We start from the raw sequence: 25,490 nt of genomic DNA on the forward strand, positions 1-25,490 counted from the left end.
TTCCTGTACCTGGCACTTGTTCAGTTGAATCTTTATGGTTCAGAGGCCAAAAATCCTCGGAAAATAACTCTTAATTCTAAGAAATCTAGTATATCTTTTCTTGTAGTTAAAAAACAAACAATTCTGATATGAAACATTAGATTACTTTTTTGCCCTCAAATACTGTCTATGGTTTACTATTGAGTGTATTTGTGGTGCTGGTATTTTAAAGTTAACTTGCTCCGCTATGTCTCTCCTAGTTATTATTTTAAAAGAAGATAAAAGGAGGTTTTGTAATCTTGTCCTGCAAATTGCATATGACAGCCTGAGAGAGCTAATATGCTTTCATGATATGCATGCCACTATTTAAACTAACTGCTTGGAGACTTTCTTTGGAATACAATGATGCACAATTAATAATTCCGTTTTGTATATTAGAAAGGAAAACAATTTAAAGGATTTGGGTTCAGTTTACTGAATTATATAATGTTGCTGAATTTTTTTCCCTTTTATTTTAGGTTTACTGGGAAATAAGTAGCCAGTTTGATATTACTGGAGACTTTCTTTCTACAAAAGGATTTTTCACCATTGCTGATGGAGAGAGTGAAGTGAGCTTTGACATTCATTTGCTACCAGATGATATACCTGAGATAGAGGAAGAGTATGTGCTTCAGCTTGTTTCTGTAGAAGGAGGAGCAGAACTGGATCCGGAAAAACGCATCACACAGTTCTCTGTTTCTGCAAGTGATGACCCACACGGAGTGTTTGCTCTGTATGCAGATCGCCAGTCAGTGCTTATTGGGCAGAACCTTAGTAGATTCATCCAAATTAATGTAACCAGGCTTGCCGGAACTTTTGGAGATGTGGCTGTTGGATATCGAATATCATTTGATCATAGGGAGCAGCCAGTAGTTGCGGAGAATGCCGAGAGGCAGCTGGTGGTCAGTGATGGTGCCAGATACCAGGTGGACACGGTGCCAGTAAAGAGTCAGGTTTGTAGTATTTCTTTAGGGTCCTCATCATTCCAATCAAACTTCTTCAGTGAGAGCCCGGACTTACCTCATGATCAGTTTAAATCTTATTCGTATATTTAAATGTAACCATGAAAAATGCCTTGGAAGATGCATAGTAATTACTGCATAATACATAGAAGTGACGTATTTGCTGATTATAAATGAATAAATATATACCAATTTGAAGATAAAATATTTTGTCTATTTTGTCTAGATAGTAGCAGGCATTTATTTAATATCTACAAACTTCCAGAAATTATTTCAATTGCTATACATGTATGCATATTCACGCACATGTACGCATACACACACGATACTTGATGAAGGGGAGAAATGTAGGCTTTCCTGTGGGACTGACATATGCTCCCTGGAGGTTGGAAGGGCTACATGAACACAGAAACTACTGGTACTGCTTCTGTCCTTGCAGATCTAGAACATAGTAAATCGGCTCTGACTTTCTTGACAGTAATAACGAGAGAAGGCAGTAGACTTGTCAAGGAAGCATTTGGGGTGAGAGTGATAAGAATGTGTGAATTTCCTATGAGTCAGGTAGATATCTCAGCAGCCTTTCTCAGTCTAAACCATGGAAAGTGATTTGAGTGACTTTTTTTTAAATCTTCACTCAAGGATATGTTTATTGATTTTAGACAGAGAGGGAGGGATGTGGGGGGAGAGAAAGAGAGGCATGATGTGAGAGAGAAACATCAATTCATTGCCTTCCGTGGGCTCTCTGACTAGGACTGAAACCGCAAGCTGGGAATGTGCCTTGACTGGGGATTGAACCCACACCTTATGGTGTATGGGATGACAGTCCAACCAACCAGCCAGGGCATGGGTGACTCTTTGTCTTACTTCTTCAGAGAATGGTACATAACTAGTATCATTCTATATGCATAAAAGAGAAATTAATTTATTTCATACATGAGATGCATTATGGCACTGGGGATTAGTTGTCTTTTTGTTGAGAAAGGCTGCCCCAGAGAGTAATTACATTAGAATAGTCTTGAGAAGAGTCTGTGGAGTGGATTATGAAGCTAGGAGAGAATCTAAAAAAAGTCACCACATCTGGAGGAATGGTGCGGAGTGGAATTCTGAAGTCCTTGAGGAACACCCATGTCAGTTCCAGGAAAGGGTCAGAAATTGAGGACTTGTCTTCAAGGAAGGAGAGAGGGCAGCCAGTGTTAGGCAAGAAAGGACTGCACCTGTGAGGCAGTACATTTTGTCATTCTCTCGCAAAGTGACTCTCTTCTGTTCCAAACTTGAAAGTGCCAGAGATTGGCGCATAGGTCTAAGGGTATAGGACAGGAAGAGTATTGACACATCATGCCGCATCCCCTTTTCCACCGGAGACCCTGAACTATGAAGCAAACAAAAACAGGGGTAACCAGGGGAGCTTTGACAGTATGCATGATGGAACTTTTGACTGATATAAGTCTGGCCTTTACCTTCCTGAAAGTAACAGAAAACCTCAAGATTTACCCACAGCATTGTCAACAAAAGAAACCCCACAAAGCAGTAATAGGAGAAAAGTGAAGCAGTTTCTTATTTGTGTTTCACTAAGTTTAGCCCAGTCAGTAATTGATTATTTTAGTTTCATATAAAGTTATGATCAATAGAAAACAGGCTGCCGTTCAGAATAATCAACAAGCATGTTATACTAATTTGTATCTACAATGTAGCCTTTATCCTTATTTAAGTACATGCTTATGATTTTAGAGAGAGGGGAGGGAGGTAGAGAGAAAAACATTGATGTGCGGGAGAAACATTGACCCATTGCCTCCCGTACGCGCCCCAACCAGGGGAGCGAACAGCAACCCAGGCATGTTCCCTGGCTGGGAATTGAACCCATGACCTTTAGTTTACAGTATGATGTTACCATCAGCTGAGCCACACCAGCCAGGGCCTATGTAGCTTTTTGACCTTTTGTGTACCTGAATCTTTACTTTTCTTGTTTAATAAAGGAGAAAAATGGAAGCTTATTAGTGAAACGTGGGTTCCATAATTATTCTTGTGTCCTTGTAGTTCTTTGGGAAATTGACTCAATGCCACAGCCCTATTATATCAATTTTTAACTTCAGTTTCTGTATCCAAAAATTCTCAAGACTGAAATAGAGTGCAAAGCTGGGGAAATAAGAGGTGGGTTAATTTAACCAGAATATCATTTTATAAAGTCTTGTTTACAAATGATCAGTTTTTTAATAGACTGTGCTTAAATGGCATAATGTAATTATATAATTACACAATAACTTGAAATATTTTTGCATACATATCTGTGTAACATCACCTTCTAAACACATTAAAGTTATAATCTACTGATGAACACAAGAGAACATTCCTTCTAGGAATAGTTTTGTTTTATATATCTTGTATTTACAGTAAGATTTCATTTGTCAATAAGACTTGGCTCATTGAAGATTACATCATTCTATTTTACTAAGTAATGTGGAAAGTACAAAATTATTTTTAGACTATGTATAGGAAAACCAAAATATGTGATATATTTTACATTGACCAAAACCATTGATCTGCCCAACTCTGAGATTGTCTCTTGCGAGTCCTACCTGGAACATTTTTGAAAGATGGTAGTCTTCTTTAGGTTTCATTTAAAAAGCTTAATAATACAAAGATATCATTAAAATATATAAGCTTATAAAGCTTACATAGGCTTATAAAGATACTTAGCTTTCCTAATACCTATGTGAATCTGAATTTTTCAGTATCTTTTTTTGAACCTAGTTTTATTATTTTTTTAATTTCTATTTTAAATAGAAACTAACAGAATTTGACTTCTGCATACACAAAAGCTTCCTCTTACTTCCTTATTTTAATTTCACTTGGTAACGTATTTAAAATTGCATAGGCTGCTTCTTTCTCTCCCATTCCAGGATTGTGGGGTAAGACTGTATGCAGACTATATTAGGTGATCTTATGTGAATTAGCGTTCCAGGGTAAGTGCTCAGGGCAGGGTGTGACACGCTCTCAAACTGAGGGTAAAACTTTTTCAGTGGTCTCCCGCTCCCTACATATCCTGGATATAATGCATTGCTCTTTGAAGTTTGGAAGATTTCCACCTGTTCCTCCCTCTCAGGATAAGTTAGGGCTTTGGACAGGTCAGCCACAGACAAGGACAGGGGGTCTTTGAACAGATAATTTTCCTTTAGGCTCTGAAATCTAGAAGACTGTTAGTGCTGGTTTAACATGAGGACCTGGATGTGTAAACGGTTGCCTCCCCTGGTTAACAACAGACTTTTTCGGTAGGGTGCATAACTGACGATAATAATCATTGGCCCACTAAAGAAAACAAGTCTAAGTTTTAAAGTATTTAAACTAGAATGTGAGCAGAATTTTACATTGGTGGTTGAGTCGCTTATTCAAACGTTGAGTGTTTACTCTGAGCCATTCACTGTGATGTGATAAGCACAGCAGATACAAAGGTGACAAAGATAAGTCCCCGTCACCCTGTTGCTTCTTGCCTAGTGCAGAAGGCCCATTAACCTCCAGTTATAAAAATGTGGATAAGCAGGGTTTGAGACATGCACGGGATATTTGGGGCTATGAATTCTGTTTATACCCAAATGCAATCCAGAACCGTGGGAAATATGGAAGATAGCATTGGTGCTTCAGTCCTGGGTCAGGGAAATGGAAGGGCATTCTGGAGAACATTAACCACTCCTAAAATCCTTCAAGTTCCTCTTCAAATCAATTACCTGCTTTTCTTCTGGAGGCAGACCAGCTTTTTCCACCCCCCCAAGTTTGCTGTTCAGCTTCTGCAGTTACTGTGCCCTGGGGATTTGCTGCATCACAGGAGGCTGTGCATGCTGGCTGGGCTCGTGCACCGAGGAGCCGGGTGGGGAGGCGCACGCGACTGGGAGCCCAGCCCTTCATTCCTCAGAAGTGGGGATGAAAGTCTGTAGCTGCCCAGCCAGGGAACTGCATGGGGGAGAAGGGACATATCCTGAGGGGACAGGTCGGGGACACCTGGTTGAAATCAGAACACTGTGATTGATTTTTCTTTCCTTAGCGCTTGACCTATGATTCATGTTCAGTGAATGTCATTTTGACAAAAACAAAGATTGATTAAATGAATGCGACACCTGTTACCCTCATGTTGTTCAGTGTTTGAAACCACCGTGGTACACATTTTGCACGTTTGGGGGGTTATGATATATGTTTAAGTACATTGATTATCCTTAAAAAAATAACAACTCCACAGAAATGGTTATTTTTACATTCAATAGAGATATGCAGATTTTTTGGTAATCTGCCAGGTTGTGGGGTAACTTGGAGGCCTGTCCATTATCAACCACTATTTCTATGGGAAAACGTATATTTAAAAAAAAAACTTAGAAAACCACCAATTTTAAAATTCAGGATTTCCCCCACTTTGCTGGATTCTACAACTCTGAAAATTTATGATTTAATACGTGATGTTAGCAATTATTTGTCAAATATTCAAATAATAAGTACACCTAAATTATTGTCCATTTTGAGTAAATAGCAGGGTTATTTATTACAACCAATGAAGGGGGAGGACTTGAGTTTTCCTGGGTTTAGGGCCTGCCGCTATTCAGCTGTGAGCTCTTGCCGTTCCTGTACCACGTGATTCTATCACTAATCCCACTTGTGTGTATCATCATTCCTGATACCATTTGGGAACACGTGGAGAATTTGCAAATTTGTGTTTTTCTGTATTCACCCCACAGTCTTCGTAACAGTGATTTGTTTTATAACATCGGGGAAAGGGCATAGATTGATGAAACTGATACAAATGTATTCTGAGGCAGAGTGCTGATGACTTGTGCCAAACGTTAGTATTTTTCTCTGGAAGGTATTATTTTTACTACTAAAAAAGTCATTGATACTGTTCGTTTGTAGGTCTTTCTATCACTGGGCTCTCATTTCACATTGCAACTGGTGACTGTGATGCTGGTTGGCGGACGTCTCTACGGCACGCCGAAAGTCCTCCAGGGAGCGAAAGCTGCTGTCCTTCCTGTCCCCGAGAAAGCTGCCAATTCTCAGGTAACTGGCCCTGGGCGTGGTGTATCTGGGAGAAACTAGAGGGCAGCTTTTATAGGAAGGCCTAAGATTCAGACAGAATTTCTTAAGACTTACTATTTCCTTAAATCTAAGTAATCCTAAGTAAATCTAAGTAATCTTGTAGGGAGATGGGTGAAAAAGGTTAAAGGGGTTAAGAATTACAAATCGCCAGTTATTAAAATAATCATGGCGATGTAAAGTACAGCATGGGGATTATAGTCAATAATATTATAATAACCATGTATAGTATCAGATGGGTACTAGACTTATCAAGGTGATCACTTCATAAAGTATATAAATGTCTAATCACTATGTTGTACACCTGAAACAAATATGATATTGTATGTCAACTGTAATTGAAAAAAATTTAAGGAAATTAAAAATAAAATTAAAATCTAAGTACTATGAGTATCAAAGTAGATATTATGAATATATTGTATGAAACTAGTCAGTTTCAGACATTTGAGTAATATATTTCCTTTTTGGAGTTTTAGAAAGTTTGTCTCTTGTAAAATTTGAATATAAGGTATAGAATTTTTGAAACAACAATTGTGCAGAGTCAGAATTTCCAGGGGTTTTTTCTTGATACTGAATATTGAGGTATTTTATGCTAAATAATTATAATTAGAATGAAACATAAGTTAATATTTCAAACTTTTTCATTTATTTGCTCTTAATTTTCAAGACTCTTTTTTTCTGTGGCACATTTGTGCTGATGTAGGTATAGTGTTGAAAGCCCGTGACACAGTTGCACCTAAGCATTTGAGTCTTTTACCTGAGGTCAGTGTAGGAAAGGTCATTTCCTCATCCCTTCATGAATTCCATGAGAACAAAAAACAACCTCAGGGGCTTATTTCCTGCGTAGGCTGATTCAGTCAGTATTAGGAGCAAGATAGGGCTATTGTCTCAGGCAGTGGTGATGAATGTATTTTTGAAACCATTATGAGGAATCATTGCATCCTTTCCTTAAGCTGGGAGCTCCTTCATCTTGACTGAGACAGGCCTGGCCCAAAATACGGACGTGAAATCTGTGCAGATGAAGGGCAGGAGTGTGGGTAGATCTGACCGGCAGCTTGTGTGACAGGGTCCCTGGTCGTTCAGTTACTCCCTCGTGAACTGCTTGGTCCCTTGAAGTGGAATCCACCCACATTAAAAGTAACTGGGAAGAATCGTTTTCTTTCTGCACCTCCTCTGTTCAAGGGAACGAGGGTATAGAATTTAACAAAGCTTTGCAGTTGTGCTGTCTTCTTTTTGCTCACAGGTTGTTAAACAAAAGATTGGTTTCAACTTGCATCATCCATTTCACATAATAACTATTTCCTACTCCTTGTCCATGAACATTGTCACAGTATTGTATCACCTCAAGGGGCAAGATCAGGGCTGTCACCGTGCACTCCCATCCTCAGTGTACCGTTGGCCTCCTTACCAGTATTTGTATGGGGTGAGGTGTGTGGCTAGGACACTTTTAAACAGCCTCTAGCCATGTAGCAATCATGACCTCAGATGTACTAAAGTTTTTGTCAGTCTAATCTGGTGTCAAAATGGAGTTTTCTTGCTTTTTTTTTCCTCTTTATCTCCAGAAGTTATCTTGTGGCACCCTCTCACACTTTTCTGCTACTCTCCATTTTAATTTAAAATGGGGAGAATTAGACTTAATTTAGAATTGTCAATCATATGGTATTCCAAATTTGTAGATACTGAGACTAAAAGAGGTAAACTGATTTGTCCAAATGAAGCCAGGCATCTGGTTTTATTCTTACTCACTGACCAGCAGTTTAATTCATCTATAAATCATTTATAAATGCCAGGGTGCCCTGGGAAGACAGCCCTTAAGAATAGATCTTACTTGATGTGGATGAAAAATATTTTTAAAAATCTTTGAAGCTTTCTTATCCTTAGAAATAAAAAAAGATTAAATTGACTTACATAGCTGAAAACAACCTTAATAGAAAATCTATTTCATTCTCATTTTTATAAACAAAGACTATATTATTATGTCTTAGAAAGAAGTCAAATTTCCGTTCTAGACAAATTGGGTTCCACAAAGACCCGTGAATGAGTCATACTACCATGCCATTTTGAACCTTTTGCTTTCATTTAACTATAATTACATTCATTTTTTTGGATATTGTTAATTCAAAGGAGTATATCTTGATTTAAAAAGTTATAAACTATAATCAGAATTACAAACTAGAATGAATTGTCAAGTCTCTGATCTTATTTCTTAAACATAACTCTTCAATTGAATATATTTTAAAACAGGAAAATAGATTGTGTAAACCAACAGTAAGTTGACTTTTAATCCACTCTTCAGAAAACAAGAACCTTTAGAGAGAAGTACAATGTTCTCAGCATGTTTTTCCTCAGGTTGGATTTGAATCTCCTGCTTTTTCACTCACGGACATCACCGCTGGGACGAGCCAAGTGGTGATTTCTAGGAGAGGCACATATGGCTCCCTCAGGGTTGCCTGGGCGGCTGGATATGCTCCTGGGTTAGAAATCCCTGAATTCATTGTTGTTGGCAACATGACCCCAAAACTGGGTAAGTTGTAGCTTTTCTAAGATCTGCTCTGTAAAACGTGGAGGTGTGTAATTGGCTGCTAGTTTTCTTGGGTCATCCTTACTCTGGAAAAATGAACTGTTTATTTTGTAATACAGTGTTTCCATTTTTAAGTGGTCAAATTGCAAAGGCTGCTTGGTGAGGATGACAGTTTATTCAATCAAATTAAAAATTTCATACCTCACCCGGAAACAGTGGTCACTGCGCAGACTCTTTATACATTAGGAATTTGTTAAAAATAATTTTAAAAAACTTAGTTTGAACCGTACGGTGTAGAAAAAGGTGTACCTTTGTGCCCATTTACATGTTTACCTGAATATTTGACAGTAGAGCAACTGCTACTTAATCTACTTTATTTTTTAATTATACCATTCACATTATGAGGATGAATGAGAAACAAATGTTAGAAGGCTTGACATCAACCAGTGGGAGTAGCCAGGGACTGAAGGCAAGGTTAGTGTGGATTAGGGAATTTGCTGCATTTTAATTTCCCTCTTTCCCCACTTTTAAAATGTTTTAATTTTTGTAGACTGCCATAGAATTTTTTAGGTTTATTTTGTTTACTTATTTATTTAGTGACACTGGTTAACGAAATTATACAGGTTTTCCAAGATGGAATTTTGAAAAAGGGGATATTTTTCTACACATTTAGTAGTTGAATCACAGCTTAAGAACTCAGAGATGATACCCTACTTCGCTTTTCATGTTCCCTTTCAGGGAGCCTTTCATTTTCCCACGGAGAACAAAGTAAAGGTGTCTTGCTGTGGACGTTCCCCAGCCCTGGGCAGCCAGAGGCCTTTGTCGTCCACCTCTCAGGAGTGCAGAGCAGTGCCCCTGGCGGGGCCGAACTTAGGTAAGAAGGCTCTGAGGAATAATCTGGAATTTATTAGTTGCAACAGGAGAAGAAAACCTCACAAGGATCACTTTCCCTGAAGCAGATGCAAAAGCAGCTGTGGCGTAGAGTAATGTATGGCCTGCATGCCTAGTGTGCCCGGAGGAAGGCTGACCGTTCACCTCTGCTCTTTGCCTTGAAGGGGGTTCATCACAACCTCTAATTCAAGGTTGGCCAGGGGTAACATGTCCAATAAGAAACATAATGGCAAAGCCACCTGTTTTTAAAGGAGCTATCTTTTGAGAAGTAGCTGGAAGATACTTGCTTTCCCCAAGGGACTCAGAGTAAGAAGAAGCCATCATAGCAGGGTAATAATATGACTTGTACCAATGGCTCTTTTGAGTTTAATTTAAATCAGAATATTTGCAGATAAATATGTGTGAGCAAGAGCAATTTAATTTTCTCATACCTGGGATGTGCTTGATCAGAACAACACAGGACAGACCTTAGCATGGATTTAGTCCTGGCTTTACCACTTATTTGCTGTGTGACTTGGGGAAAGTTACTTCATCTTTCTGTTATTCAGTCTACTTATTTAGAAAATATGTGGGCAGAATTGCTCTGTGTTCAAGTGTGTTTGTGTACGTATTTTTGTGTGGGAAGTACTGGTGGACAGAATCATATGGCTTTAGGTTATACATATGTCATTTTAAAAGGGTTTGGCCACAGTATGCATTTCAGGGTAACACATTCAAATGCCTAAGTTTTATAGTGATTAGGCCAGTTTTACAGGCCAGGCATTCTTTAAGATTGATATACATTTACTCTTTTACTTTTCACAGCAGCCATAGTACATAGATATTATCATTAGTCCTATTTTATAGATAAAGAAAGTGAGTCCAGATAGATCATGTAACATACCTAGTGTTCCACAAGTAATAATTGTTGGGGCCACGGTCTGAATTCAGTGCCTGGCCACTGTCTGAGCTCTTAACCGCTGTGCTGTGTGTTGAGTTATCAGAGCTTTACAATAGAGAGTGATAGATGCTAGGGTGTCCTCCCTGAAGACATTCAAATTTACATTAAAAAAAACCCCACCAAACTCTAAGCCAAAGAAAATATGTCTGTGGTCTGAATTAAGCTGACAGGCTACCAGTATTACTTCTGACATAACTATTAACTCACAACAAAATTCCATAGGATAAAGCTAAGGATTAACAACTGTCATGGATGTTTCTTCCAATTCACATATGCATAGTTAGTAACATTTGTGTGAGAGACTAGTTCTATTATGAGTCAGTTGGAAGAGAGAGGGATTTTGCATCTGGTGGGACCAACTATTTCTATTTGGTAGATGAGAAACTTGGCTGACATCCAGAGCAGTTAAGAATGTTTGGTTTCCTGAGTGCTGATCATGGCAGAGAGCCTGACGTTTCAGACCCGTCAGAAAGCTGCTCAGGGATGACTGGGGAAACGGAGCAGAGACCTATGAGCTCTTCACTGTGCCGACATGTGTTAGGTCCCCTCAGCAGTGACAGCAGCTCCTGTTCTTACATTTCTCCTGCTTGGTATAGTCATCAATAAGTAAGTAGGGTTTTACGGAATTTGAAAGGGCATGTCATTTTAAGAAGCCTTCGTGAGCAGCATCTTAAATATGTGAAAGATGAATTTCTGCAGTGGCATTCCTATTTTCATTAATTGTTTCATTTTTTTTTCCAGATCGGGTTTCACTGTGGCTGAAATTGAACCAATGGGAATCTTTCAGTTTTCCCCTAGTTCTAGAAATATCATAGTGTCAGAGGACACACAGATGATCAGATTACATGTGCAAAGACTCTTTGGGTTCCACGGCAGCCTTGTAGAAGTTTCCTATCAGACAACTGCAGGAAGTGCAGAGCCACTGGAAGATTTTGAGCCTGTTCACAGTGGAGAACTGCTTTTTCAAAAATTCCAAGCTGAGGTTAATTTTGAAATAATCATTATTAATGACCAGCTTCCTGAAGTAGAGGAATTTTTTTACATTAATCTAACTTCGGTAGAAATTAAAGGATTACACAAGTTTACAAAAACAAATTGGAGACCACGCCTGAATCTAGATTTCAGTGTGGCCGTGATCACAATATTGGATAATGATGACTTGGCAGGAATGGATATTTCCTTTACCAAGACAACGGCGGCTGCAGACTCCTCCATCTCACACCCTGATGTGACCAAGATAACTGTCGTTCCACAGCCAACTGAAATGGTTGGCATTGTTACTGAGGCAACTGTGATCCCTGAGAAACCTGCCACCCTCCCTGGTTCACCTGCCATGTCTGAAGCGCCTGATGTGGCCACTGTTACTGCAGATGTTTTCATTCATGGAACATTTAGTCTTGGGCCACCTGTAGTTTACGTTGAAGAGGAGATGAAGAATGGAACCCTTACCACCGCAGAAGTTCTTGTCCGAAGAACTGGTGGGACTAATGGCAACGTCAGTGTAACAGTTAAAACGTTTGGTGAAAGGTCTGCTCAGAAGGAACCGACTGCTTTGCCCTTTCATGATATCCATGGACTTTCCAACTTAACATGGGCAGTTGAAGAAGAGGACTTTGAAGAACAAACTCTTGTCCTGACATTTGTAGATGGAGAAAGAGAACAGAAAGTATCGTTTCAAATTTTGGATGATGATGAGCCTGAGGGACAGGAATTCTTCTACGTGTTTCTCACAGACCCCCGAGGGGGAGCCCAGATCATGAAGGGAAAGGATGACACTGGATTTGGGGCCTTTGCCATGATCGTTATTGCCGGTATGTCTTTGGAGTGATGGATATAAAAATGTACTGCTTTTTCAATCAGGATTTTTTGGAAGATTATTCTGTCTTTTCATTTAAAGGGTTGGTTACTTGAGTCACTCATAGTTATTCATTAAAATAACATTTTCCCCACATCATAGGCACAGAGAGCAGACTGGTCGTTGCCAGAGGTTAGACTGGGTGAAAGAGGGGAAGGTATTAAGAAGTACAGCTTGGTAGTTACATAAGTCACAGAGATGTAAAGTACAGCATAGGGAATATGGTTAATAATATTTTGATAATTATGTGTGGTGTCAAGTGGGTACTGGAAAAATCATGGGAAATGCTTTGTAAAGTATATGATTGTCTAACCACTACACTGTACACCTGAAACTAATACAAAGTAATATTGGAAGTAAACTGTATTTGAAAAGTAGAAAAATTTTAAAAACATCATTTTCCTATGACTTGGACCCACATCATGAACACATGATGATATTCCAAGGTGCCAGGCTAAAATATAGCAATGTAAACAGCACTTAGCTCAGAGCTAGTTAAAGAATCTATAAATCTATACTTTCACAATATAGGGAAAACCTTACACATACTTAAGTCCATGTTCTTCTTCCAGAATACACTTAATTTAGTAATCCACGTATACAATTGCCTATACTGCTTTGAAACCTCATTCTGAATTTCCCAGCCACTTTCAGTAATCCATCCCAAAGTCTAAGATCTCATTATCAAGAATTTCTTTGTATCTGTTGGGAAGTAGACTAAAATTATTTTCTTTTGTTCTATTTTTGGACCAATTTAGTATATTATATAGCTTTTATACTATTGAGTTATATTACAATAGCTCAAAAATGCAGTGATTTTTTTTAAAGAGTCTTCATGTATCTTATAACATCTTTTGGTGATAATTTGCAATTTCCCTCTGAAATCATACTATATTTCTTTAAGTGGATTAACTCGTCCACACTGTACACTAATTCGAGTATTGACAAGGCTGCCATCTCAGGGTTCTTGCCTACTCTGCTATTTTATACAAACATGGGTAAGTTTTACACAGTGCTTTAGAGTTTAAGATGACGCTGAGAAAGCAGTGCACTGTTTCAGTGTGGTGTGGACCCTCCTTTTTTTCCAGTTGAAGTACAATTTTGTAGTGCGAGGATGCCTGTAACCTCAAGTGTCACTTAGAGGAGTTTTTTACTCAGAGTTACTCAGGAGTTCCTAGGTTGTTCTCTTTTTCTCTGGGGCAAATAACTGAATGTGTAACATAAATGGTCTTTTGGTCAACTCTCTTATAGGAAGAAAAATAAATGGAGTTCATTTAATAAATATTTATTGAACACTTACAATATGCTGGCCACTCTTCTTGGTACTGGGGATACAGCAGTAAATACAACATTGCTGCCTTGGTAGAACTTCCACTTTATGACGATACACTGACTTTAAACAATAAACATAAAATGTCAAGGACCGTGAGAGGCAGGGTCTCATCAGAGAGAGATGAGCAAGCATCTCAGCGTGAGGAGCAGGATTGCTTTCTTTTCTCTGGTCTTCTGTTCTCGAAGTGTTAGCCACCTCAATGTTACCATTTTTATTCTAGCCTATTTTTAGTAAAGATCTTTAAAAATTGTCATTTCCTTCACTCATTTGCGAATTGTTCGCTTTTATACCATCTGAGCTGGAAAGCTCAGTGAAGCATAGAGATCTTTTAAAGTCTTAGATATACTATAACCCTGCATTTCTCTTTTTAGGAAGTGATCTTCAAAATGGCATCATAGGGTTCAGTGAGGAGTCCCAGAATGGGCTTGAGCTGGGGGAAAGAGCTGATAGGAAAAGACTTCATCTTACTGTCACAAGGCAGCCAAACAGGTATGTTTAAATACATGTGGAAGACACCGCAGCCTGTTTGTCTATATTTGAATTCATAAAAAGGTAGAGCCAGCATCAGATGTTGATAGAAGGTAGTGTGGACTCTGGTATGTCATTCTTCAGATGCTTTAGTTCTTGGTCTGTGATTTAACACACTTGGTTTATGAGCATAATTAAGGACTACCTTGAACGTTTTGTGCTTCATAAAGTATAGATTATGTAAGTTTTTACTTTATCACATTTACCATTGCCTCATCACTCACAACCATTTACTGTTAGGGATACTTGGAATACCAAAATTTTGCTTACAACTTAATATTGTTTAGTACATACCTTCTGAATGCTCATCATACATGAGGTCTGTTCAGAAAAAGTCCAACCATTGGTAATGTAACGAGAATGGTTTGTGCGACATCGATGTAACCTGGCAGCCAAGGAGAGTGGACTGGAATGCGCATGTGTGAACAATGATGACTTCGCTGTGCTAGTCAGTGGGGGCGGTAGATGCCAATGTGTGAGCATGTGTACTGCGTGGCTGTCACATTCAAAATGACTGAGTGAATAGAGCAGCGAATCTGCATCAAATTTTGCATTAAGCTTGAACATTCCTCTGCGGAAACTACTGAGAAGATTCGGAAGGTTGTGGCTGTGGGCAACAGGTGATTGGCAGCGTCATTACAACAATGTGCCTGCTTATGCATCGTGTCTTTTGCAGGTTTTTTTTTTGTTTGTTTGTTTTTTGCGAAATATCAAATCCTCCAGGTGACTCAGCCCCCTGCAGTCCAGATTTGGCACTCCAACTTCTGGCTTTTCCCAAAACTAAAATCACCTTTGAAAGGGAAGAGATTCAGGGAAATATGACGGGGCAGTTGATGGCAATTGGGAAAACTGTGTGAGGTCCCGAAGTGCCTACTTTGAAGGTGACTGAGGCATCATTGTCTTATGCACGATGTTTATTGTATCTTGTCGCTTCTTCAATAAATGTCTCTCTCTTTCACATAGTATATGGCTGGATACTTTCTGGACAGACCTCGTACATGCACTAGGTCTGCACATATGTACAGGTATATATATGACCATTTCCCCTTTTGGGCCTATATAATCTCTGAAAATGTAGGTCATCTCTTGCCCTTTATTTTTACAACAACCATTTTTGGCAATAGTGTTTTCCCTTTAGAAAAATTCCTGTTAAAAGACAAATGAGGAATATTTACTTGAAGGCAGAAGTTCTCTATTATTTTTATTTTTATATTTCTGGTATATAACAGGTACAGTAGGCAGAAAAATATTATTTGTTTTCACATTTCTGATATGCAATAGTTCAATAAATACTTATTCTGTATTGAATACAGTATGGTCAGAGAATGCCATGTAAAGTGTGGTGTGATGAAGAAGTGCACTCAGGCACAGTGTTCATACGTTCTGCATCAGACACAGGGATAACGCGATCTGTGACTGCATTTGCTTTGTTCCTAGGGCCTTTGAAGATGTCAAGGTCTTTTGGCGAGTCACATTTAACAAAACAGCCCCTATGCTCCAGAAGGATGGTGTGAACCTGAGGGATGAACTGCTCTCTGTGTTGGGGACTACAACCTGTCCAATGGGTCAAACAAAGTGCTTTATCACCATGGAGCTCAAACCGGGGAAGGTAAGAAATGATGAGGCACAGTACTGTCAACTTCTAATTGTATTTCTACAGAATTAGTATGCTAAAGCTAGTTGATTGAAACGTAGGCATTAGATTACGGCTCTTCACATTCCTTGTGTCTCATCTAGCCGTAATGTCAGAATCTCTCTGCTGGGTGACAGACCTCAGACCTAGAATTGGTTTAATTAGAAAATTTTTGTAAATAAATTCATTATTGTACACTTATAACTAATACATATTATATGTCAATTATATCTAAGTTTGTTTTTTTTTAAAAGCTCATCCTTTGTTTCTATTTCTTGACATTTCTAAGATTCCTTCTGGCCCACCTGGTTCATTGTGTGTATGGTCCCTAGAGTCATTTTCAGCCAATTACTATCTCTGATTACTCTGAATGTTTGGTGTTTTACTTTCATTGTATCTATAGATTTGGTCATATTATATCTATGTATTTCATCATAGGGTGAAAGTTCTCTCACTCTCTATTTATATATAGTTAGGAAGTTCAGTTCTCTACTTAAGAGGCAGAGAGCCCATGCTTGGTGAGCCTTTGGATAAATTTCTGTTGGTTTGTGTTGCACATGACACTCAGAAGACAGGCATCCCCCCTTCCCAAAGGAATCTGCATTATTGAGATGGTGTTTATCACTGATGTCCTAATAGAGATTTAGTCATTTAGTAATGATATGTGGCTTTTAAAAAAAAATTACTCTTCTGTGATACTTTAATGCCTAAGGAACACTCAGTAGTATTAACTTTTTGTCTACTAATTAATTTATTAAACTCAAATATTTAACACAAAAACTGCTCATAGTATTATGAGTGTTCAAAAGAATTATAGTTTCTTTGTACATTTCAAACACTTAACACAGAAAAAGCATGCGGACAGTTACAGTTGATTCTGAACAATGCTGAGTTAGCATACCAACTGCCTTTGAAGTTGAAAATGCACTTCTGACCTAAGTTATATCTGTGGATTCCCAACTGCAAATCAAAAATACAGTTGATTCTTGAACAACATGGATTTGAATTATGCAGCTCCCCTTATACACAATTTTTTAAAAAGACTCCAATTCAATTAATATTAATTACTAAATGATTTTGTTTTTGCTACTCAAATAGTCATGTCACTGAAAATCCTATTAAAGCTGGTCTTTTGTCTTTTTGTTTTGCTTTAAAAATCTCTGGAAGCTTATTTTTTTAAATAGCATTAACATGTATTCCACAGCCAGCCTGGTTTTTCCTGACCTAAGCCACCAATCAACTACTGTCCAAGGACTTGATTTTTTCATCAGAAAGAGTTTTAGAGGTCTAAATCTATGAACTAGAGATAATGTGTGAGAGTAAATGGTTGGCAAAAGCGCTGCTGTGGACCACCTCCTGAGTGGTAGAGTTAGAAAAATAAGTTTTAAAATACTAAATTCCCACTGATATTTTTCTAATTTAATATAATATTGTATTTCACATTTCTTGAGTAGGAGTTTCATTAGCTACTAATACTTCCTGTCACACTGAAAAGGAGGAACTGAAATAACAGTATTCAAAAGATTTGAGCATCTTATTACACTTGAAAACATTTAAATCCTCTTCTGTGCATTTTTTAAAATAGGTTTATGCCTTTTTCAACCCCCACAACCATACATTTGCTAACCCTCCTTTCAGGACTAACCAGAATAGCTCTTCCTCCACGATGCCTTCCCTGATATCTTCAGTTAGGAGTCTTAGTTCTCTAAATTGCAAAGACTATCTGTACCTTTCTTATGGAAGTTATGGGTTTTATGCAGGGTCAAAATTTAATTTTATCTTGACTGTTAGACTCTCAGCTGCATTCCTCCCATCATCCTCCGTAAATATGTGTTGCATACATGAGTTACTGAAAATCCTGATGTGTATCTCAAGTAATTATCTTAAGTAATATTTTTGGTGAATTGGACACCTGGAAAGATTTCACTGGATTCAAAACATCTAGAGAATTACACTTTAATACTCTTTGAGGGGATCTCTACCTGCAGGAGGGAGAGAGAAGAAAAGAGAGTCAAACAGAGACTTACAGAAGCTGAAAGGAAGGTAAACAGGAAAGTTAGAATGTAAGGGGGAGAAGAGACTGCTGCTTCTCAGCTTTCCCTCCTTGCAGGAAAATACTAAGGAAATTCATAGATACTATAGATATTATAATTAAGGTTTAAGAAATATAATAGGAACTATATAGGATGTTAACTGTAAATCCTTTTCCTAGTATGGGAAATTCTACCGAGCCTATATGCAAGTAGTTACAGTTAGGCAAGAGAAAGAATCTGATCTCACCTCTTATTTCCCTTTCTAATGATTTTTCAAATCATAGAGCTGAGTTTTATACTGCAGCTAATTTTCAAGGCACTTTGCAGTCATTGTCTTTTCAGTTGTTAAAAGGAAAGGTGTAGGTAAGAGTAATGCATGTTCCAGTTTTAGTAAGAGAAAATTCAAAAATAGGGAAGATTATATTCCCAGAAAAATAGAAAATTATTTTTTAAAAAAGTACTATGAGCTTCTAACATGCATTTTTAACAATTACTCTTTTTTTTTTACAAGAAGGAAACTTACTGCTCATGTGTTTCAAACTCTTCATTTCATTTCATGATAAACTGATCCGTAGACATATAAATGAAGCTGGTTCTGCAGCCATGTGTTTCTGTAATGGACGTTGAGAGATTATTTGGTGGTCTCACCAGAGCAGCACAACTAACTGTTCTTTGACTTTTGATCTAAGAACCATCTCTTTGTTTTCTCTCAAGGGATATTGAACTTATTCTGGGAGGTAGTACGGTGTTTAAGAATTTGGGCTCTTGATAATAGGAGACCTAGGTTCAAATCTCAGCTCTTCCACCAGTGAGCTGGATGATGATATTAGATAGGTTACTTAGCCTTCCTGAGCCTCCCAGGTTTGTTGGAGTTAGCAATAGGGGCTGTTAAATTAAATTAGATAATGATCGAGAGGTTCTGCACACAGTTCTTGGAAAGGAGTTGGTCTTTCATAAGAGAGGGTTGGTATAACTGTTATTCACCATGGATGGAATGGAGTCCAAGGCAGTTTAGAGATTAAGTAGTTTCTACAGCAAAACTAATGGTGGGGGAGTTTAAACATCACAACACAATACATTCATTCATAGAATAATACCATTGATTAATGGTTGCTTCTTCCTAAATTCAATTCAATCTCCTGACCCTCAACTCAAACTTTTTGTCCGATTGTCATCTCTACAGTTATTCAGTACTTTCGTTTTCAAGTTATAAAAAATTTAAGTAACTTTTCCTGGTGAACTACTCAGCCAAATTAGAACTTGCCTTCTGAACTTCCCCTTTCTCTGCTGTTTTATGTAATAATTCTATGTTTCCAAAATGTAATAGTTAATTAACTTAGGAAACACATTGTTAACCCACAAATTCTATTTGAAGAGATTGTTTAAACATCTGTTGCAAGTATTTTTAAAAATATTTAAGTAACTAAGATATTGTTTGGTTATTTCTTTGATGAACTGATATTGAACAAATATGGATCCAGGAAAAATCATTTTACGCTAGTTGGGCAAAAGGTTATCCTGGAAGGTTTCTAACCTCACTAACAAAGGAGCTTGCTGGCAATTCCAAGTGAAATAGATCCTTCTGAGGTCTGGGGTCATATTTAAGTTTAGAGAGGTTTTGATATGACCTGTGAGCTTTCGTTTCCCAGTGTATTGTTGGAATATTGTTTGAATAGTGTTTTTCTTTGCCAGACTGGGTGATTTCTTTTGTCTATAGTTGAAGTATATGTTGACATCCATGTGTACTCTATTCAATTTTAGATGGTTCCTTATTTAGATTATAACATATCATTTTGAATCTAAGTGGTTATAAGTAATGTCCTAATCATCATCACAATGGGAAGGAATATTTTACTGGAAAATAAAGATAAGAGTCTCTGTTGTAATGTCATATGCTGAAAAATAAAATAATGTAGTGCTGAAATCTTTAATTAAATGAAACTATTGTGAATTCAAGCTCACTTGGCCACTAGGGAATGATAGTTCTTGAATAAAATTACCCCTACTTTTCTAGTGTTTTAGTTTAACATAGTTGCCAAATTTGTTTCTCAAAAGTGGGAAGAGTACAGTTACCTTTATGTTTGAATACTTACTGATGCTGAATTGTAGAGAATACGTGCCATAGGAAAGCTATTTATTTATTCAGATTATAAAGGAAAATTAATTTCATTTATGGTGTGACTAAGATACGACTTATTTTGGGTTATTCTAAAGAGTATATTGTATTATTTCATGATATAAATAACATTTGAAGTCTCATTAAAATTGTCACAAAACGAATGAGGCCCTTGCTGATAAATAAAAATGATGCATTATATGAAATTAGACAATGACAAATACAATTGGAAGTGCATCAGTTTAGCTTGCTTGAGTTATGACAGGAAGCTAACAGTGCTGCTAAAATGTTTAGATTATTGTGTGTAAGAGTGAATAAGTAAAAACAGATGATTGACAGTATGTGATTAAATTGAATGCAGGCTTTAGGAAATAACCCATTTGAGATTGTTGAGAGAGAGCTGAGTTGAAACATGAACAAACTATAATCAATAGACTAAACTTAGACTTATTTGATACTGAATTTTGGAAAATACATAAAGTTACTAAATTTACTATTATCAATATTTTTTCATAATTATATTTAATGCTTCTAAAAATAAAACCTGTCCTCAACCCAGCCTCTCCACCTGAGCCAACTAGTCATGGCACTTTTATTTTTAAGTACATAAATAAATATATATCATTAATGATATATAGTAAGCTTTATATAATTTTTAGGTTTACGTTTATTGTATCATGCTATGCATATCATCTTACAACTTGATTTTTTTCACTCATTATATTTTCAGGTCCATCCATACGGAGAAGTATTGAAATCGTTCATTTCTTTTAACTGTTAAATAGCATTTGATTGTATAAATATATTTTATTTATGCTTTTGCTTATTGAAGTACACATAGATTGTCTCCTGACATTGATATTATATCAGAAGCTTACCCAGGGAAAATTACAGTTTTTCTTAAAGACAGACCAAAAAAAGCAAGTTCCATGGTAATCGAACACAAGATTCTAATTCTGTAATACAGATATTGTATTTCTAAATATACTTTTTTCTGTAATTATGTATGTGAATAGTACTAATTCTTAAGATCAGAATTATCTAAAACTAGAAAAATTTACTTACCTTTTTTTCTTTTTTCATCATCAGGTACCACAAGTTGAGATATATTTTTTTGTGGAATTGTACGAAGTTACTGCTGGAGCAGCAATAAACAATAGTGCTAGATTTGCACAGATTAAATTCTTACGAAGTGAGGAACCTTGGAGCCTCGTGTATTTTTCTGTGGGTTCTCGGCTGCCAGTGGCTCATAAAAGGGCCACTTTAATCAGTTTGCAGGTAGCCAGAGATTCTGGGACAGGACGAATGGTGTCAGTTAACTTCAGGACCCAGGTAAATGTGGGAAATACGTTAAGATGCATTCAGGTTCTCTTCTTTAACTGTAGCATGTGTAATGAAATGAAGAATAATCAATACATTATTTTCGTATGATTCCATCATAAGTCACATTATATTTATTACATTAAGCTTCGTCCTTGAAACAGTTCCATTTTTTTCACTTAGATCATGTTTTAAAATGATATTCTCCTGTATTTTTCTTTCTTTTGAAAAATGTGGTCATGCAATGCAAACTGTCTTGCATAAACCTGTTCTATATGATTTCTAGAGAGTTTGAATTTCTTCACAATGTAACTGTATAGAACCAGAAACATAAAGTAAGGGTCTTTATTATTGTTTATACTTGAACTACTTGAAAATTTCCACCAGACCCTCAAACACTAACTGACCTGTATGTTTCTTTAAACCTGTAAGTACATGTGGTCTTACTGCCGCTTTTCACATCCAGCCTATTAGGTGACACCAGGTGAGAGGGAGCAGGTGGGAATCAGGGATTCAGAAGAGGAAAGCTATGTAACATGAAGTGACCAGATGCTGGGGTTGGTCCGGGCAGGACCATACATCTTTCCAGCATTGTTTTTTAAACTTTGTTTTAGCAGCAAAATTCTCCCACACTAAAACAAAAATATTACCTACTCTGCTTAAAGCATGATTGTGGGGATTGGAACTTGCCTTCTATTTTTTTTCTCCTTGACTCATATAACTCCAAGAAATCCATAATATGAAAACTGTCATTTTGGGCAGTGCCACTATTTCCCCTGTTTGAAAGATTCCAAACGTGGCGGCCCTTTAGGCCTCCAGGTTTCAAGGGCTTTTGTTTTTGTTTTGTTTTTTTAAAAAGTGCTGTTTAGTCTATGCTTGGTTGTGTCACTGTTGGGTGGCTCAAACACATAGATCATCTATGCATAGAACACAACATCTGTGCAGCCAGTCTGCTGTAGCAGTCAGTGAGTCAGGTACGGGAGGTGAGGACAGGAGTCCTGGGTAGTGACTTATCCCAGAAGCTTGCCAGGCAGAAAAGCTTGTCTTTATGGCAGAGTCCGCAGCCTTGGCAGGCAAGAAGACAGAACTCTCTGTCATGTGAGAATCTGGAAATAAACTCCATTATAAATAGCTCTGAAGCTGTATGAACACAAAAAGAATGATTCATAGTAGAGAGATTTTTGTATTTTTTCCCAATCATTTAAGATAGGAAGAGAAATGAGAAAAAATATGCAGTTCATTCTCCTTCTCCCATGAAAGATGTATCATTATAGGCTTACTACTTTGTAGAATGAAAGAAGGGAACCAGAGATGAGGAACAGGTGATTAAGAGATTTGAGGCACGCTGTAACCTAGTTTATACACTCCGATAAGAAAGGATCGAAGTTGCCAAAATACAAATCTGAATGCCACTATCTCCATCGTATTTATTTATATTCTGTCTAGATTCTTCGCAAACGATTCCTCGGATCCACTAGCATGAACCTCATGGCATTTTTATAACACTGCAACAACACGGAGGGTCCCCGCGATGGTGGGGATGTCCTGCATGTTGCCTGTGCCGGTGTTAGCCTCGGCTGTGATCTCGTAGTTACGCGCAGTGTTAGCGACGCGGGCGACTGGGTGAAGGGCGCGGGACGCCGCTCCCTTGTTTCTTATAGCTGCACGTGGAGCTGCAGTTATCTCAAAAAGTTTACTTTCAAAGATTAGAAATAAAAGTGTCACTTCTCTGTTGTTATTTAATTTTCCTATTGTTTTCCTGCCCTTGCATTTTCTCTCTCTGAATCCTAGGCACATTACTAGAGACGAGGACACGGAGTTCTGTTTTCCAGTAGCTGGCAAGAATAAGAAAATAATTATGGACCATGTTGCTATTCTTTACAGTGCTATCAATCTTCATCTTATTGTTTCAATAGATTTTCATAATGCGGTTAAAACATGAGCTGTAGTATATTATACATACCCAGTAGTAGGTCAGCATTCCCAGTACATAAATACTATAGTCTTAGCATTAGTTACCTTATATCTACATATTTGTGATAAAAAGTTAAGGGATATAAAGTTTTGAGATACTGAAGATATCACTCATTTCAGTTATCATTAAATTCAATAGGCCTATGGCGAAGCCAAACTTACAAACCAATTTAAAATCCTTTTATTTATATATGTGTGTAGTAGCCCACAGCACACAAGTCCAAGAAAGAACTTGCCTTGCCTTCTTATTCTCACATTTCTTTTAATTTACATCGTGCCTTGTTTTTTATATGTATTTTACAAACACAAGAACATATTGGTCGTTCCATTTTCTCTAAATGTCTGAATTGTGAAATCCTGCGGGACCACAGTGGACAGAGATATATATGCAATTTATAATAGCAAAGTCACCACCACCCAGCTTAAGAAATTCAGCTTTATCAGGATCATAGAACTAGCTACTATGGACCCTTCTCTAAGGCCAGCCTGCTTTTTCCTTGCAGAATAACCTCTCCCCATCTTGCAGGTAACCTGTATCCTGAATTTCATGTTGAATTATTCCCTTGCTTTTATTTATAGTTTCAGCACCTGCCATGTGCTGTTTAGGCTTACCTGTTTTGGAAATTATGCAAATGAGGTTCTGCCAGTTGTATTGTTTTATGGTGCATTTCTTTTGCTCAACAACATGTTTCTGAGAAATACCCATGTTGATGTGTGTAGTTCTTTTACTATTACTGTGAAATACTGTTCCAATGGACACTTTATCCAATCTGAAGATAATATACTCGGGTATTGTTTCCTCCTACAAGTTTTTTTTTTTTAATCATTTTGCTGCAGGTATTCTTAAAAGCCTTTTGTCCTCATTGATTTTTCATTTTCTTGACGCACCTGGTCACTCCCTCTCTCTGGAAGCGTGCCCTTCTCCTTTGGGCTTCTGGAACAGCCCCCTTTCTTGCTCTTAGCCCTAACCTCACTGGCAGCTCTTTCAGGTTGCCTCGCGGGTCTTCCTTACCAATAAAATGGTGGGGTGCACGAAGGCATGCTCTCTAGGCTAGACCATCCAGATCTGTTTTTTTTCAAATGTCACCTGTAAAATGAGAACTCCTGAATTTTTATCAGTAGTCTCTTTACCATCCTGATCTGGAATCATATGTCTGATTGCTTCTATTTGACATCCTTGTTTGAATGTTAAAAGGCATCTGAGGCTTAATATGTACACTAAATAACTCTTGAGTTCTCCCTTAACAGCATTTCCCCAGTTTTCCACCATTCATTGAGGCAAACATCCTCAATTCTTCTCTTTCTCTGCACCTACTGCCTCAGCAAAGTATATTCCCAACCTGAGCACATTTCACTCTTCCTACTCATACAACCCTACTTCAAGTTACCACTGTTTTTTGCATGAACGAATGCAGAAACTTCCTCTCTCTTCTCCTTGTCTCATGCACATCCCCTGCTACAGCCTAACTATGCATGGGAGCCAGAAGAGTCATAAAAATAGGAAATAAAAAGCATCATTCTCCTGGGACCCTCCAGTGTCTTCCTGCCACACCTGGTAAAATGGATGTTCATAATCTGGCCTCTGCCCTCCTCTCTGATGCCAGCTTCTTGTACTTTTGTCCTTTTTCCAACCCCATTTTCTGCTGGCTCTTCCACAGCCCCTTTGTAATTGCTATTCTCTCTGTCGGGAGTATTTCCCCTCAGCTCCTTATGTGGCCTGTTCCCTTACCTCACTGAGGTCTCTGCTCATATCACACCAAGAGCTTCGCTGAGCAACCTTATCTAGAATGGTACCTGCTCAGTCGCCCTGCATGCCCCTACCTAGTCTTACTCTTCTTCATAGAAATGATCTTCATATAAATTATGTTAATTCTATAACTTTTATATTACCTACATCCTTTACCAGGTTCCGTGAGTGCAGGTATTCTGTTGTTCAAATCCGCTTCCACAGCATGTCACCTGGCAGGTATTAGGAGTTTAATATTTGTTTTGCTTGTTAGTAAATAACAGCATATTATTTGGTTCTTCCTTGACTAAGTGCTCATGATTCAATTTACAAAAACTTTTAATAACCACAGTTTGAAGAAATTCAGAGGTATATATATTCAAGGTCCTTATTCCTTTGGGTGTGTTCATATCTAAGTAAAAATAACCAATTTCTCCAGCTTCTTCCTTTTGTCCCTCTGCTTTTTCTTTACCTTCCTCCCCCAAACCCCATCTCTGCCACATTTCTAGATGAAAATGAAAATGTAAATATTCCCTATTTTTCTCCATACTTATATTTTTAAACATGTGTTAT

The 25,490-nt window shown here is 37.7% G+C and overlaps 1 protein-coding gene across 1 annotated transcript in view; it reads left to right on the forward strand.

Moving 5' to 3' along the window:
* Nucleotides 1–25,490, forward strand: part of ADGRV1 (adhesion G protein-coupled receptor V1) — a 507,230-nt gene that overhangs the window by 211,027 nt on the left and 270,713 nt on the right. Inside the window, exons 70-77 of the mRNA XM_054578596.1 lie at nucleotides 498–971; nucleotides 5,868–6,011; nucleotides 8,397–8,571; nucleotides 9,307–9,442; nucleotides 11,141–12,210; nucleotides 13,959–14,076; nucleotides 15,553–15,724; nucleotides 20,987–21,229. Coding sequence (XP_054434571.1) covers nucleotides 498–971; nucleotides 5,868–6,011; nucleotides 8,397–8,571; nucleotides 9,307–9,442; nucleotides 11,141–12,210; nucleotides 13,959–14,076; nucleotides 15,553–15,724; nucleotides 20,987–21,229 — 2,532 coding nt within the window. The remainder of the gene's footprint in view (nucleotides 1–497; nucleotides 972–5,867; nucleotides 6,012–8,396; nucleotides 8,572–9,306; nucleotides 9,443–11,140; nucleotides 12,211–13,958; nucleotides 14,077–15,552; nucleotides 15,725–20,986; nucleotides 21,230–25,490) is intronic.

The sequence above is a fragment of the Pteronotus mesoamericanus genome, unplaced genomic scaffold, assembly GCF_021234165.1.
Source record: "Pteronotus mesoamericanus isolate MK-2021 breed Mesoamerican mustached bat unplaced genomic scaffold, CSHL_Meso_final contig_50, whole genome shotgun sequence".
Taxonomy (NCBI): Eukaryota; Metazoa; Chordata; class Mammalia; order Chiroptera; family Mormoopidae; genus Pteronotus; species Pteronotus mesoamericanus.